At 45.2% G+C, this 14,384-nt stretch overlaps 1 protein-coding gene across 3 annotated transcripts in view; it reads left to right on the forward strand.

Moving 5' to 3' along the window:
- Window positions 1-14,384, forward strand: part of LOC146201376 (GATOR2 complex protein MIOS-like) — a 264,250-nt gene that overhangs the window by 35,091 nt on the left and 214,775 nt on the right. For 2 of the 3 annotated variants that reach the window (XM_084595804.1, XM_084595805.1), the window contains exons 3-4: window positions 3,739-3,809; window positions 7,714-7,775. In XM_084595804.1, the coding sequence (XP_084451930.1) occupies window positions 3,739-3,809; window positions 7,714-7,775 (133 nt within the window). Of the gene's footprint in view, window positions 1-3,738; window positions 3,810-7,713; window positions 7,776-14,384 lie in introns of those variants that run through there. The other variant, XM_084595806.1, reaches the window with a different exon arrangement.

Raw genomic sequence — 14,384 nt, forward strand, 5'->3', positions numbered from 1 at the left:
TTTCAGAGGAAAAGTGTCAACATATGAGGGTGACGAGCATGTAAGATTGCTTCAAAGGTATTAGAGCAACAGGAAGGCTTGCAAAGTCAAGTGCTTTACTACAAGAATTTGGGAAGGAAGGAACACACTCTGCACTCACAAAAATACGCACTAGTATGAATTACTTCTTTAAGCTTTCCTGGACAATTCCCTGTTAATGCATGGGAATGCATTTATATGCTGATGTGCAATAAACTGATCAACACAGTGCTTTTAAAATTTTTGGTTACAAGAGACCTTGCTTACAAGAGACATCCTTTTCGGGTCCCTTGAGTGTCTCTTCTAACGAGGTTTTACTGTATTCTGTCACGGAACAGGAATGCCTCGCTGTCGTTTTTGCACACAGCGCGTTTGCTCGTATCTTTATGGACACCCATTTACTGCTGTCACAGATCACCATGCCCTCTGCTGGTTAGTTAATCTCAGGGCCCCGTGTGGCCGCCTTGCACGATGGGCTCTACGGTTAGAAGAGTATGACTTTACAGTCACATACAAAACTGGCCGTAAGCACGCTGACACAGACTGCCTTTTCCGCCTTCCTCTTCCTACAACGGAGTCTGACGCTGATGATTTCAAGAACTGTGTCGTGTTGGTATTACCTGCTTTTCCTGACATCCCCACGTTTATAGAAGAACAGCGGAGGGATCCCACCTTGGTACCTCTCTTCGCAGCGGCTCAAGATCGGTTAGGTGGACACCAATTTTGTATGCGTGATCGCCTCCTCTTGAAGAAAAGCTATTCCTCTCGGCCCCCGCTTCCTCCTGGTTGTTCCGAGGAGCTTATACCATTCTATATTGCAGGCCATGCATGACAACCCTAGTTCCGGGGCATCTTGGAACTGCGAGAACGCTCCACCGCATCCAGGAGCGCTTCTACTAGCCAAAAATGCGAACTACTACTGAGCGGTACATCGCCAGCTGCACCCAGTGTCAGCGCTACAAACGTCCCACAAGCATTGCAGCGGGGCAACTTCAACCCATCACACCCCCCGTGCACCATTTGAGCAAGTGGGCATTGATCTACTTGGCTCCTTTCCACTATCCCATAATGGGAACCGTTGGATCATTGCGTGGACTACCTCACTCGATACTGTGAGACGGCAGCCATACCCTCGGCCAACGCATATCAAGTCTCCTGCTTTATGTTGCAGGCGATAGTTCTTTGTCACGGACCACCACGAGTTTTTATCAGCGACCGTGGTCGCCAATTTACTGCCGACGTCGTGGAGGAGATGCTCCGTTTATGTGCCTGTCATCTTCGCCATTCATCCCCTTATCATCCACAAACCAACGGTCTAGCTTAACGCACCAACCGTACGATCACCAACGTGCTGTCCATGTACGTCGACGCAAATCATTAGAACTGGGACAGTGTCCTACTGTTCATTACCTATGCTTTCAACACCGCCCGTCACGAGACCACTGCCTTTAGTTCATTCTTCCTGTTCTACGCTCGCCACCCACGATATACCTTAGACACCGTCCTCCCGTTTTCAGCCACTAGTGAAGATCCCTTGGCAGCCAAGGCAACCTGTTTTGCCGAAGAAGCCCTCCGACTTGCTCGCCTTCGCATCTTAGCGTTTCAGGATCGCTCAAAAGCACGGTATGATGCCCACCAGCACCACATTATTTACCATCCTGGAGATTTGGTCTTGCTGTGGCGGCCTATCAGGAAGCGGGGTCTGTCACAAAGGCTGCTGTGCCACTACGACGGACCATTTGTCGTCCTTGCTCAACTTAGCGAGCTCAACCATCGCATCGCTCGCCTCACCAAAAGCAGCCATTGCTCAGCGAAAAGTAAAGTCGCGCACGTCGTCTGTTTAAAGGCTTACCGATCACGCCACGCTGTTTAAGTCGCCCAGCGGGCTCCTGCTGTGTCGGGGGAAGTGTGACACCCAGAAATGGAAATAAGAGAAGATGAGGTCGATGAAGAAGTGGCTCGTGCTGGGACTCTCAAGTGGACATAGTTGCGTCTTCAATGTCTGTTACGCTTCCAATTCGAACCTCGCTCGTAACAGTATGTTTGGTTGACAAGAAAGGCTTTAACAGTGGGCTGTGTATTTTTATTTGCGGAGGAATTGTGTGGGGGCAGTCCTTAATCTGGGTGGAGCTTTATTGTAGCCTTTACTTGCATTCAGCTTGCCTCAAGGGGGGCTGAGAACAGCATTGTTGCACAGGGCTCCATCAAAAAGGGTGCATGTCATGCGTCCTTCAGAAAAGCGCTCATTGAAGTGACAGAAGCAAAGCATAAGTCTGCAGCACACCAAAATAAGCATGGCACCCAGTGCCAGGGAGAGACAGTACCTTTCCGGAGATAGCCTGGAGGAGCTCAGTGTCTTTTTTGGTGAGCTACACTGCGTGACACGCTTCCATCACCGCCCTTGGGCTCTGCAGAAGTGTAGTTGCAGCACTTTGCTTGTGGCTACTTCAGAAAGAAAGGGTTTCTCCCCACTCCACAGCTGTTGCAAACACAAATACCATACTTACTCACATAATGCTCGCACCCCCAACATTGGGCGTCAAAAATAGGAATTTTTTTTTTCCTCGCATAATCATTGCACCACCAACACGAGAGTCGTCTGCTAGTAGTAACAAGCGCCATCTTTGGAGCGCTAGTGAGCTGGCCTTGTGTGCATGCGCTGCCAGGCGGCGATAGCGTGCTCGGGTATATCATCATCAGTTATGCTCGTCTTTTTTTATTACCTCCATGATGCTTGTAGTTGTCACCATTTTGCGAGGTGTCCGCATATCGTCATTGTTCCGTCGTTCCGTTCATGTTATTTGCTTTGTTCCACCGTCTACCGTGTTCTTGGCGCCGCATTGCGGTGGGGCGGTACGCAAGTTATACAGTTGCTTTTAAGCTGAAAGCTTTCGAGTACGGGCTACAGCATAGCAACTGTACTGCACTGCTAGCAGGCACTTGGGCGTCAACGAGTTCTGCGTAGTGCGCTACTGGAGACAGCAATTGCGGTGTCGATACGGACTCGGATCAAGTCTCTGATCGAGAGTAGAACTGTATGGTCTGCTGTGAGCATTATACCATGGAACGCAGGGAGTGATGATGAGGCTGCGTGCGGTAAATAAAGTGCTTTTGACGACCCTGTCCTTTTATAACAAGGGTAAGTTCTGCTTGAAAGTAATGTTTTGGTTATATTTACAATAGCTGACCTAAGAATCCCAATTCGCACCTATTTAAATTTGCTTTTAGCGCTCCAAAACATTTGCTCGAAAATTTTCCCCGCATAATTATTCCACCCCTCAACTTAGCATCAATTTTCCGTGAAAAAAAGTGCGAGCATTATGAGAGTAAATACGGTATTTCTATGGCAAGCCATAGCTGCAGTGCTACAGAAAGGATGCATTGTAATTGTGTGAAATATCTCTCCCAGCCTTGTTTTGCACACTAAGTAGGACAACTTTGGAAAAGTCCAATAAATATCTCTCTTGTGTTATCACTTGAGATCGTTTGGTGTGTCTGCTCTCAGTGAATTTAAACCAAGCTTAGCCGGTCTTTTTCTGACAGTCTTACCTCAGCTGCATTTTGGGATGCGGACTCACAGGAGTCCTACTCATGAAGTGTATAAGGGTTTATGGGACCAGACCACTGTGTGACACACCTTCCAGGTGGCAGCTGTTCATTCTTGCCATTAAGTTTTTCAGCATGGAAACGTTTCATGCAGCACACAATTTTTCTCTGCAGGTTCCTTCTTGTGGGCACCGACATTCGTTTGTTCCAAGTTCCAGAAAAGGATTCGGTGAGCAGGGAAGCCAGTGAGTGTGAACACTCCTCTCTAGAATGCTTTTAGTACTGTTGCCACCAGTGTTTGCTTTGCTGTCAGGTGTTTCTGACCACGTCCCCAGTGTCGGCTTGGTTTCAAGGATATCAGGGAAGGAACATAGGCATTTATTTTTGATTGAAAGAAATGACATGGAGCGGAGAATACACATTTTGTTTTCTCCAAATCATAATTCTATAGGGGCATAGATGGGAGGCAAGGGGTAAAAAAGCCCCTTCATCCTAAAGGTTGTGACACTCTCCTCTCTTGGGCTGCTTACCTCCTCAGTTTTGGGATTTCACTCTCCCCTCGGCAGGCACGCTGAACCTGCCTGCACACGTGTGGCATCGCGGGAAGGTCGATGGCTTGTTGTGCTGGCTGTTTCAAGCGTGGTTTTAAATACTGCTATGCACAAATAATATAATGAACTTGTAAATGTCACGTTGGGTTGTAGCGGCGCGCATTCCTCGCAACAACAAAGAAGGGAAAAAGAAGACACACTCAAAATGGCTCTAAATGTTTCAGGGATTTGCGCAGTATTTTTTTGAACAAATGCATATATGTGGCAATATTGTTAGTTTCCTTGTCTGACTATATCATAGGTACTCATCAGGCTGTGTTTCCCAGTGCTATGCAATTTTCTAAAAGTTTGTCATTGTTATTGGCATCACACTTTTATCCTTTTGTATGCTTTTCTGTTTATGAGCAGCTGCTAGTGTATTTCTGCTATTGACGCATCAAACGCTGTCTTGTAGGGGGCCTTGTCAAGCGGCTTTGTGTCCGTAAGCACCGTAGAATGTTTGAATAAACTGATTTGAAGAAAACTTTGCAGTTGAGCCCCTGAAGCATCTGGAATGGAAAACAAAACTGAGCAGGAAATTATGCTCACCCTAGGAGACGGCAATGAATGATGTCGATTCTGACTTGAGTTTAGTTCAGTCGTGCAGTCGTGTCGACGATCGGCTCTTCGTGACCCTATCACGCTTTCCAGTCTCTCACTATCTTCCTCTGCAGTGCCTCAAGGATGCCATCTAACCAACGTAGACTGTTCACTCCTTTAAATTCTTTCATAATGAGCCCCTCATTTCCCTTTCAATTGTCTGCTCCCGCCATACTGTACTTTTTTTTTTCTTGGGCATCGCGTCAAAAATTTTTTTATTTTGAAAAGACCTGATGGGGTGAAGCTGTGTTCAGTCGACCGATTCATCGCACAGATACCTATTGCAGACATAGGTTCACATAACTAGCAAGAAATAAAAATAAATAAACAGGAAGGTACTCTCGAAGGGACAGCTGCCTTGAAAGTGCGCAGATATTTTCACAGTTTACACAGTACCGTCCAGCACCCATATCTGCACAAAGCGCAAATCGCAGAATAGTGGCAAGTAGCCCAACAGCTGTGCAGCTAATGTCCTTTTTTGTGCAATGTCGTTTTCAAAGTGCTCGGCGTGCACATGGCATTTGTCAAGCACAGCACCCACATGAACCGCGATCAACACAGGTGATCGACACGACGTCGGGGAAACACATCGTGTGCTCGTTTCTGTCGCAGTCTCTGCTACCAGCGGAACGGGTGCCAACTAGCGGTCACCAAGTTAATTTCAGCATTAGGAAAACACAGTGTGTGATGAACTGTGAACTTTGCAAACGTGGACAGTTCTCTTCCTTGCTAGGAGGCATTCGCTCAAATCATAAACACTTTCACAACACATGCATGGGATTTTCAAACAAATTTCCTCTTTTCGGAGGGCATTTCGTGGCTGCAGTGATGTTTTAAAAGCAGATTTCATCGCATTTCCAGACCGAATTCAGCGTTAATAATTTGAGCAGCTGTTCGAAAGGATAAGTGTTCCGAAAATGAGTTTTTCTCAAAATAATTTTTACACCATTTTAGACCGTTGTAAGACTCGCGTCTCCCCTTAATTAACTCTGCAGCTGTTATCTTTAAGAATTTTCGCTACTGCACGTCTTCAAGTAATTTTATTTTCCACGTGACTGCACATTTATCAACAATCTGAAAGTTTCCAGCTTAGACGCAGTTTCCTGCAATGGCCGCCGCCACTATTATACACCTAGTGTGCCTCACATTGAGGCACCCGAATTTTGACCAATCAAAACCGGCGTGTTTTGAAACATGGACCCTATAGGAAGTATCAAAGAGTTGTGCTGAGGCTTTCATCAGTGCAGTTTTAATTTTCAGCAAACTTTTGACGTTTTTACCGGCCATTAACACTAATAACAGCCTTTCACTGTTTTAAATTGCAGAATGTGATTAATAAATAGCTTTTTGTTTGCGAATTATTTATCTGTGCTCATTATCATCAGCAGTTACATTTTTTAGCCTCTTCACTCGTCAGGGAAGTTGAACAGAAATGATCAGGGAAAACCTGGTCAGGTATTTTGAAAATAGTGGTTTGCTACACACCCTTATTAGAGAATATACACTGTGCAAAGGGTAGGGGGCATGCAAAAACATATTGCTACGTTAATGACAGTAAAAGGGTTAACACCCCTAGTTGTGCCACTCTAAAAGCATGCCTTTCCGAGCCCTTTCAAATTTTACAATTCTGTACCAGCTAGCCCAGCAGACAACTTTTTTAAACCGTAATGCCTTGAGAAATTAACAGATATAACTTCCTTTGTTGTTTACTAGCAAATAACTTTTGCACCTTTTTAGTGTTGCATAGTGTCAGGTTTTCTCCTAATCTAGATAGCATCTCTGCACCCTTGTGCACACAAGACAGAGGAAAATGGTGTGTCAACAGCAAACTATGATCATTTCACTTTTCTTTGACACTGTGGGTGTTTAGATGCACTTCTTACTTTGCAGCCTCAGGATGCGCAAAACAGCTATGTGCTTCTGAGGACTGATCATTGCTGGGAGCATATCATTGCCTATAGAGCATATTTAATCGAATTGGTGTGGTTGGACTGGGAGATGTCACCATTTGATGTGTGAAAAATTGCTTCTCATGTTTTCAAGTGATAGCTTTTCTAGTGCCTCTCTCCCTTGTTTGAGAAATGATGGCTTACACAGTCGTCCTCCTGGAAGAGAGTGGATGCGTGCTTTCTTGTGGCAACTGAGTAGTCACTGCTTTGCTGTCTGGTGTGCAGGTCAGTTTGGGTATGTTGCCAAACTGCCGCCTTCCTAAGCCAAATCAAAATGCAGGCCTTGTCACCAACAAATCACCAGTGTGTACTTTCATCTGTCAGCATTAATATTTCTGTGCACATTCTTCCATGGTTTCAGTGTTTTATCAAGCCACAAATAGAAACTGGGCCCTACGCTATCACGCTTCACATGAGGTGCTACACACAAGATGTTATGGGACCTCAGTTTACAAAGCAGTCCATGCCCACTGGTACTGCCATATGACAGCCGGTGAAGACAACAAAGTAGCCTGAGTGTTCATTCATATGTTACCCCGCAGTGCCCGATGGCATTACAGCAGGGGAGTTACAACATGGAAAAAAGACATTTTCTTTACACAACACACCTGCGCTTCCCTCAGTTGATTCCATTCTGGGATTGATTTAATAAAGTAGTAGTTTGTATAAGTGCCAGTCCGTGCTTAATATTCACAAATTTCATGACTGTGCGAGGAAACATAATGAAGTTCTTTCATATAGATAATGCCAGTTTTTCCCATAATTTCCTTTGGCTCTCACCTGAGCCCACCTTTCATGCTTTCCCTTCTGCCAAGACAAATCTGGCTAATGTGTTCAACAAGTGTATTGTTTCAAGTGTCCTATACTGTGCAGAAATATCCCACAATTGGTTGAACGCAACTCAGTGAAACATTTCAAATTGCCTCTGTGTGTTTTGCTATAGAACAGAAATCTTGTTTGGATGCTGCCCCTGGGGGTATTTACTTACCAGTTGTGCCTCTGCACACCAGGTCGGGATGTCCTGCCAGGTGCTGAGCTATTGGCCATCCAGAGTGACCTGGAATACTTTCGGGTGAGTGAATCGTCACACAGTATTAGCACAGTGTGAAAACTCATGGTCAGGGTGAGGTGATATGCTTTCAGGCTTAGAATCCTAAATTATTGCTTTCAGTAAGGGGTTCTCAAGCAGGCCTGGGTCCAATGAGCTCCTGCTCACTCCTGTCCCACTTCGGGCCAGGCACAGAGTTCCTTAAAACCCATTTTAGAGCCACCAGCTTGTGTATGTTCTGAAGGAAGCTTTGGCAGCAGTGGCTCACCAGAGCCAAGATGTTCTATCATGTCGGCAAAAAGGGATACAGAACCCATGTAGGGTTTTCGGGCACTTATGCGTGTAGACACTGAAGACGTGGGTTACACAGCCAAGTCAGCCAAGCCAGAATAAAAAAATGGCACGTCACACTGGTTATTTTTTTTTGGCATTCCAATGGCATCAGCGGCACCAGGGTGGAGTTCTGCCACCAACGAGCCCAATTGCTTCAAAAATTCAGTACCTGGTGAAGTAGGAAAGTACGCTGCTGCCAAAGAGGGAACGGCAGATAACTAGTGAAAGCCTGACAAGCCGTCACGTGATTCGTGCTCAGCTGAGCCACATTGATCTTGTGACTGTAGTTATCAGCATTCGTTCTGAGCAGTGGGCAACAACCTGATAGCCAAAAACAATTAATGCTTGCAAAACTGAACCAAAGGACAGAATAAACTGAGGGCTGACCAGCGACATCGCCCAATTGTAAAAGTTTGAGAAGCCCTGCTTTGAGTCATTTGTTGCTTATACTTTCCTACCTCGAGAGTGCCAGTGCCGGGCTGTGAACTGTACTGCTACCATGACGTGACCACAGAATGGAAAACAGACTGCTGATTGAGTGTGCACAGCATTTCAAAAACATTGAAACAGCTTTATAGCCAACAGACTAGGAAGTTGCAATATTTCCTGTAATAAATATTAATGGACAAGCAGCAAGAATTAGGAGGAGACAAGTTGGTTGGGTGACATGATGAATAAGACCAAGAGCAAGAAGTAAACAAGACATCGTGAAAAGAAAATGTAGTCGTAATTTTTTTTTCCTTCAGTCGATTCCTAAATATTTCTGCGCAATTTTGAGCCTACATTTATTAACGACCGTTTGAAATCATTGCATTTTCGCATTCCTAGATTGACCATTCGACCCTGTAGGCCGGGTTAACGGTTCTCAATGACGTCATGTTGATACATTCAGAAACATATACTTAGACACAGTTTTAAACTTTATTGGACCTAAAATAATAGGTTTCCGTTAAACTTAGCCAGTAAGAAAGAGTGCACTAATTATTTGCTTGCGCTAATGTCTTCCGTCCATTTGTAGCATGTGACCGCGATCGTGCCTACTCCGTCTGCTGTTCAGGCGGTAATGGCTGCGTCCGGAACCCGCGCCCGCGCTCTTTCATGTTTGGTTTGTTTGTTCCCTTTATACTTCCTACAACTTCTACCGTGCTCAATCTTCGCCTCTTTCTCCGTGTTGTGCGGAATTGAGTGCTCGCTATGCCAATCGTGTGCATCGCGAGATTGCAGCACGACTTCTCTGAGTGGAAATAACGTTCGCTTTCACAAGTTTGGGCACACAGATTGGGTTCATGTGTTGGGACTACTTTCTACTAGAAGTTCGAAGCCTCGGTAAGAAAACGAAGAAAGCTCACCTCAAACGAGACGTCATACCGCTGGCCCAGTGAATCGGCAAAACAAGTGCAGGCGGTGTGAGGTAAGTTCGCGTGATAAAAGTAGTGAAAGTAGTTGTGATTTGTAGCCCTAACTTTCAGTTGCTAATAGATATGCCTATTTGAGAGCTACTCGACCAGTCCTATTTGATTATTTCCTGCCAGACTGCCCTTATAGCAGTAATATGCTCATTTTCTTCTCATGTCACGAGCATACATTGTGTCCAAGTAATTAGGCTATAGTTTAACAATGGCCCATTCTGTGGTGTTTCCAATGTTCAGGATCTCGAAGAGGGAGCAGAATTGATTAGTTTCCTATTTTCAAGTGATATAATTGAATGCTTCCAACCTGGGGTGGTAATGTTGTGGAGGCATGTCAAACCTGTTTTTGAGCCAGTGAAGGCGGTCATGCATTTCAGATGCAGGTAATGATAGTATGGCTAATACTATCAAGTTGGCAGTCATATGTCCATCATTAGCCGATATTGAGGCATCCATTGATAATGTACCAAGAGAAAATTTATCTGAAATATATTGTCTTATTTTATCATTGTTTAGATTGTTTGTTTTATCAGTAATGTTATATTTGCATAAAAAATTACATTCGTCATTACATGTTTAATTCTCATTTTATCAACTTTCAGATATATACAGGTGCACACACATCATGAGGCCAGCATAACAGATGCCCCTACCAGCATACTGTACCACTCAGAACAGGCCCCTTGGTTCCACTTTGATAACATTCATTCCACAGCACTCGTCTAGTCCCATAGAATCTGGTGCCTTAGACCCCAAAGAGGAGGATCATGTTAAGCAGAGCTCAGAATCCTTCACATCATTCATTCCTAGGGCAAAAATTGTTCAGCTCAGAATCCTTTACATCATTTAACAAGACATTCCTAGGGTAAAAATTGTTCACCCCAAAAGCTCGTGCACTGCCTGTCCTTGCATTATGATGCTATGATTATCAGATCAACCATCCAGGAGAAATATGTTCACATAAGGGTTAAAAAGTCAAGTTATTGATTGGAAATGCGGATAGGTTGGCTGAAAAGTTGAATATCTGGCCTACTACTCTGTACAGGGAACGGGAAAGAGAAAACCAAAGAGGGTCGTGACTTGATTAAAATATACAGAGGAATAATAACTTGCACCACAGTCACGAGTAGAGTCCTGTGTCACTCGAGAAGCAGCAGAAAGCCTGCACTGCCTGTAGAGCTTTCCGTTTCTGTCCAAGCGGCCAAAAGTTAAGTCGTCTGAGAGGGGCCAAAACACTTCAAGGAAGTAACTCGAGTTATTGGATTGCACGCCTATACACACCACTAATACACGCTCCAGTCTCCGTAATGTCACATGTGGAACATTCCAGACTGTCCAATTAAGTATACATATATGTGTATGAAAGCCATGTTTTAAGTGCAGTCTATGGAGAAAGCATGCACTATGGCACATAATTCCACGCGGAACAGAAAACGATGTCGGGTCAAGCCTTCAAAGATAGATGTTTCCGGTGTCTGGCTAGGCTCAATAAGTCACTGCCACACTTCTGATAAAGCTCGAAAGAAGACAAGTGGTATCCGTTCTAGTAAAATGCACAACTGTTTGGAGGCCACTGCTGAGGGTGCCGTTTGCTTCAGCATTGGCCTGCTCATTTCCATCAAGCCTTCAGTGTGCATGGATCCACTAAAGCACTGTCTTGTGGCCTTGAGCACGAGCAGTTATAAGGAACTCAGTGGCTGGTAGGGTTGTGGCGTAGAAAACTTGCACAAATTTGTAATGCTGGCTTTGAAACTGTGAATACACACCACTTCTGAAGTGGTTCCCCACAGATGTGGCAAACCTCTTACCAAGGGGCTAAAAGCTCAGCAGCAGTTGGCGGAGAATCAGGCCCTAAAAAAAAAAAAAGAGTCGTGTTCTGAGCGGGCATCACCACAGTTCCAGGCGACACTTGTGGTGATACAGATCCATCTGTGTATACATGGATATATAGCTCTAATATTCTCACCAGATGTGTGTCAGATTTCAATTGATCAATCAATCAACCAAAGCAATCTTTATTTGTACGCAAAGAAATACATAAAGAATATTTGGACCGATAGCTTAAGTTGCTAATTGGTACCATGGATTTCTTCAGCATCCCGAGAGCATGCAAAGGAACCACAGGTTGAGTCATTACACACAGAGGTTGGGTGTGGTAATATGTGAAAAACTACTGTTCAGCTGCTCTTTATCAGTGGTGTTGTGCAAGTAGGCGTAAATACACATATAGTGGTTCGTGTGACAAGTATGTTGATATTGGGCCATTCTAAGGTAACAGGGCAAAATGTGGATGGGAGCACAAGACCTGTCTTGTCCTCTCGTGCTCCCGTCCATGTTTTGCATTGTTACCTCAGGATGGAAAACCAACAAGCCCAAGCTACTGTTCTGGCTAGCGTGCCATTGTTTGAGGTGCATTGCAGCAGCCAACGTTTCCCCTAAGCACCTGCACTTCTACGCTGTAAAGCTTGAAGCCAAAAAAGTGCATGTTAAAGAGTACTGGGAGGGGTGCACATATGGGTGTGCACCATTTTCCTGGCTCGGGGGATCAGATTCCAAGCGGGCTAGCACACACAGCCTAAAGCACATGTAGCAAAAGTTTGGACTGTCGAACCGAGAAGTCTGCAGTTCAGTTCCTTCACTTATATATTTCAGTTTGTATGAGTATCGCTTGTCTGTGCTTGTGTGATTAAATTGGGAGAACCTCAGGCAGGCAGATGAGATTAGGAAGGTTGCGGGGATCAGAATCAGATGGATGCAGCTGACAGGGTTATTTGAATGGATATGGTAGAGGCATTTATACACACAGCTATAGACCTTTTCACGACCCTTGGAGAAACCGGTTTGACTGGGCTGAGAACCAGGTGTGAGGGGCGAATCTGCAGCTTTTTCCTGTGTTATGAGCACAGCCCAGTCTCCAATGTGGCAGCTCCCTTTGGCCAATTTTGAAAAGGTCTATATACAGTTTTGCAATTATGATGTATTTGCAATCAGTGCTAAAAAAAAGTGCACCCATCAAAGGTACAGGTAGGGATTGAGTACACAAAATTGATTCTAAGTGAGCCTATCTATGTTTTGTAGATTCTGAGGGATGGCAAGTGTAGCAGGGGGCAGCAGAAAGTCAGGCAGGCAGATGAAATTAGGAAGTTTGTGGGGATCAGATGGATGCTGCTGACAGAGGATTGGGTTATTTGGATAGATATGGGAAAGGCATTTATATAAACAGGTCTATACAGCTGTGTAATTATGATGTATTTGCCATCAGTGCTAAAAAATTGCACCCGTCGAAGGTATAGGTAGGGATTGAGTACAGAAAATGCATTCTAAGTGCGCCTGTCTATGTCTTGTAGATTCCAAGGGAAGGCAAGTGTAGCAGAGGGCGGCATGAGTTCAGGCAAGCAGATGAAATTAGGAAGCTGGCAGGAATCAGATGGATGCACCTGGCACAGGATCAGGTAATTGGAGGAATATGAGAGAGGCATTTATATAAACAGGTGTGTACAGCTACGCAAATATGATGTATTTGCAGTCAGTGCTAAAAAAATTATACCCGTCAAAGGTATAGGTAGGAATTGCACACACAAAACGCATTCTAACTGAGCCTATGTGTTGTAGATTCCATTGAAGGCAAGTATAGCAGGGGGCCGCAGAAACTCAGTCAGGCAGATGAGATTAGGAAGTTTGCGGGGATCAGATGGATGCAGAGGATCGGGTTATTTGGATGTATATGGGAGAGGCATTTATACAAACAGGTATATACAGCTACACAACTATGATGTATTTGCGGTCAGTGCTAAAAAAAATTGCACCCATCAAAGGTGTAGGTAGGGTTGCGGACACATGGATGGATGGGAAAATATTTACAGTTGAACCTGGATCTATCGAACTAGAAGGCGATCGCGAAATAGTTCGATATATCGATAATTCGATATATAGAAATCGGCTTGAGACGGCACTTATGATGCAAAAAAACGATACCGTATTTGTTGCGTAATCAACCCACTCGCAAATGAACCCACCCTCCACTTTTGCACCCGAGAAGTTTGAAAAAAAAAAAAGCGTTTAGGCCAGCTCGCTCACATGCTAGCGATTGAGCGATCTCAGCAACGAGCGACAGCGACAGAGCAAAAAATTTCCAACTCGTTAGAACTGAGTCCCTCTCGCTGCTCTATCCACCGCGGCAGCTCAAAACAAGGTTACTGTGTTGCCCGGCAGAAATCGCGGGCGTTTTTGCTTGCAAGTCGATAGCGCGCGCCACTCCGTTTCGGTCGTCTCACCCACAGCTCATTTCTTGGCAGCGTGCCAAGATGCTGCGCAGCGATATCGTCATGGCGTGTTTATTTTTTTATAGCTCCTGCGGTGGCGGGGAGCGAACTTGGTAGATGCCCGTGATGGCTTGGTTGCACAAGCCTCGTTCGATTTATCACGCTGCGCTTGGGGCGGGTGTAGTCCATTCCCCAAAATCATTGAAAAGCATGATAGCTGCAAATGCGGTGTGAAGCGAAAAATGCTAAAAGCCGGTGTCATGATCGCAGCTGACCGCGTGCTTTCGTTGATTCATGCATGCAAGGATAAAAGACTCCCGCAAAAAAAAACTGGTTCTTCTTAATGTCCGCAGCCACTATATCTTGCGGTACGCCACACGTACAGCACAACGATAAGAATAGACGACTCTCGCAAAAAAAATGAGAGATCTGCCACTTCTTAACATCCGCAGGCGCCATAGCCATGTCAGCCGTTGCGCGCAGAGGGTTCGCAACACACGCTGGAGAGGGCGTCCGAGGTTCTGTCTGAAAACAGGCTGAGCTCGCTTGGCGCATGCGTGCTGCTGCGAACGAAGGCCGGGAGAGAGGAAGGAGAGAGACAGCTCGGCAAAAGAATGAGCTCATCCTCG

Source organism: Amblyomma maculatum, chromosome 2, assembly GCF_055883805.1.
Source record: "Amblyomma maculatum isolate TAMU_Amacu chromosome 2, ASM5588380v1, whole genome shotgun sequence".
In the NCBI taxonomy this organism is placed as follows: Eukaryota; Metazoa; Arthropoda; class Arachnida; order Ixodida; family Ixodidae; genus Amblyomma; species Amblyomma maculatum.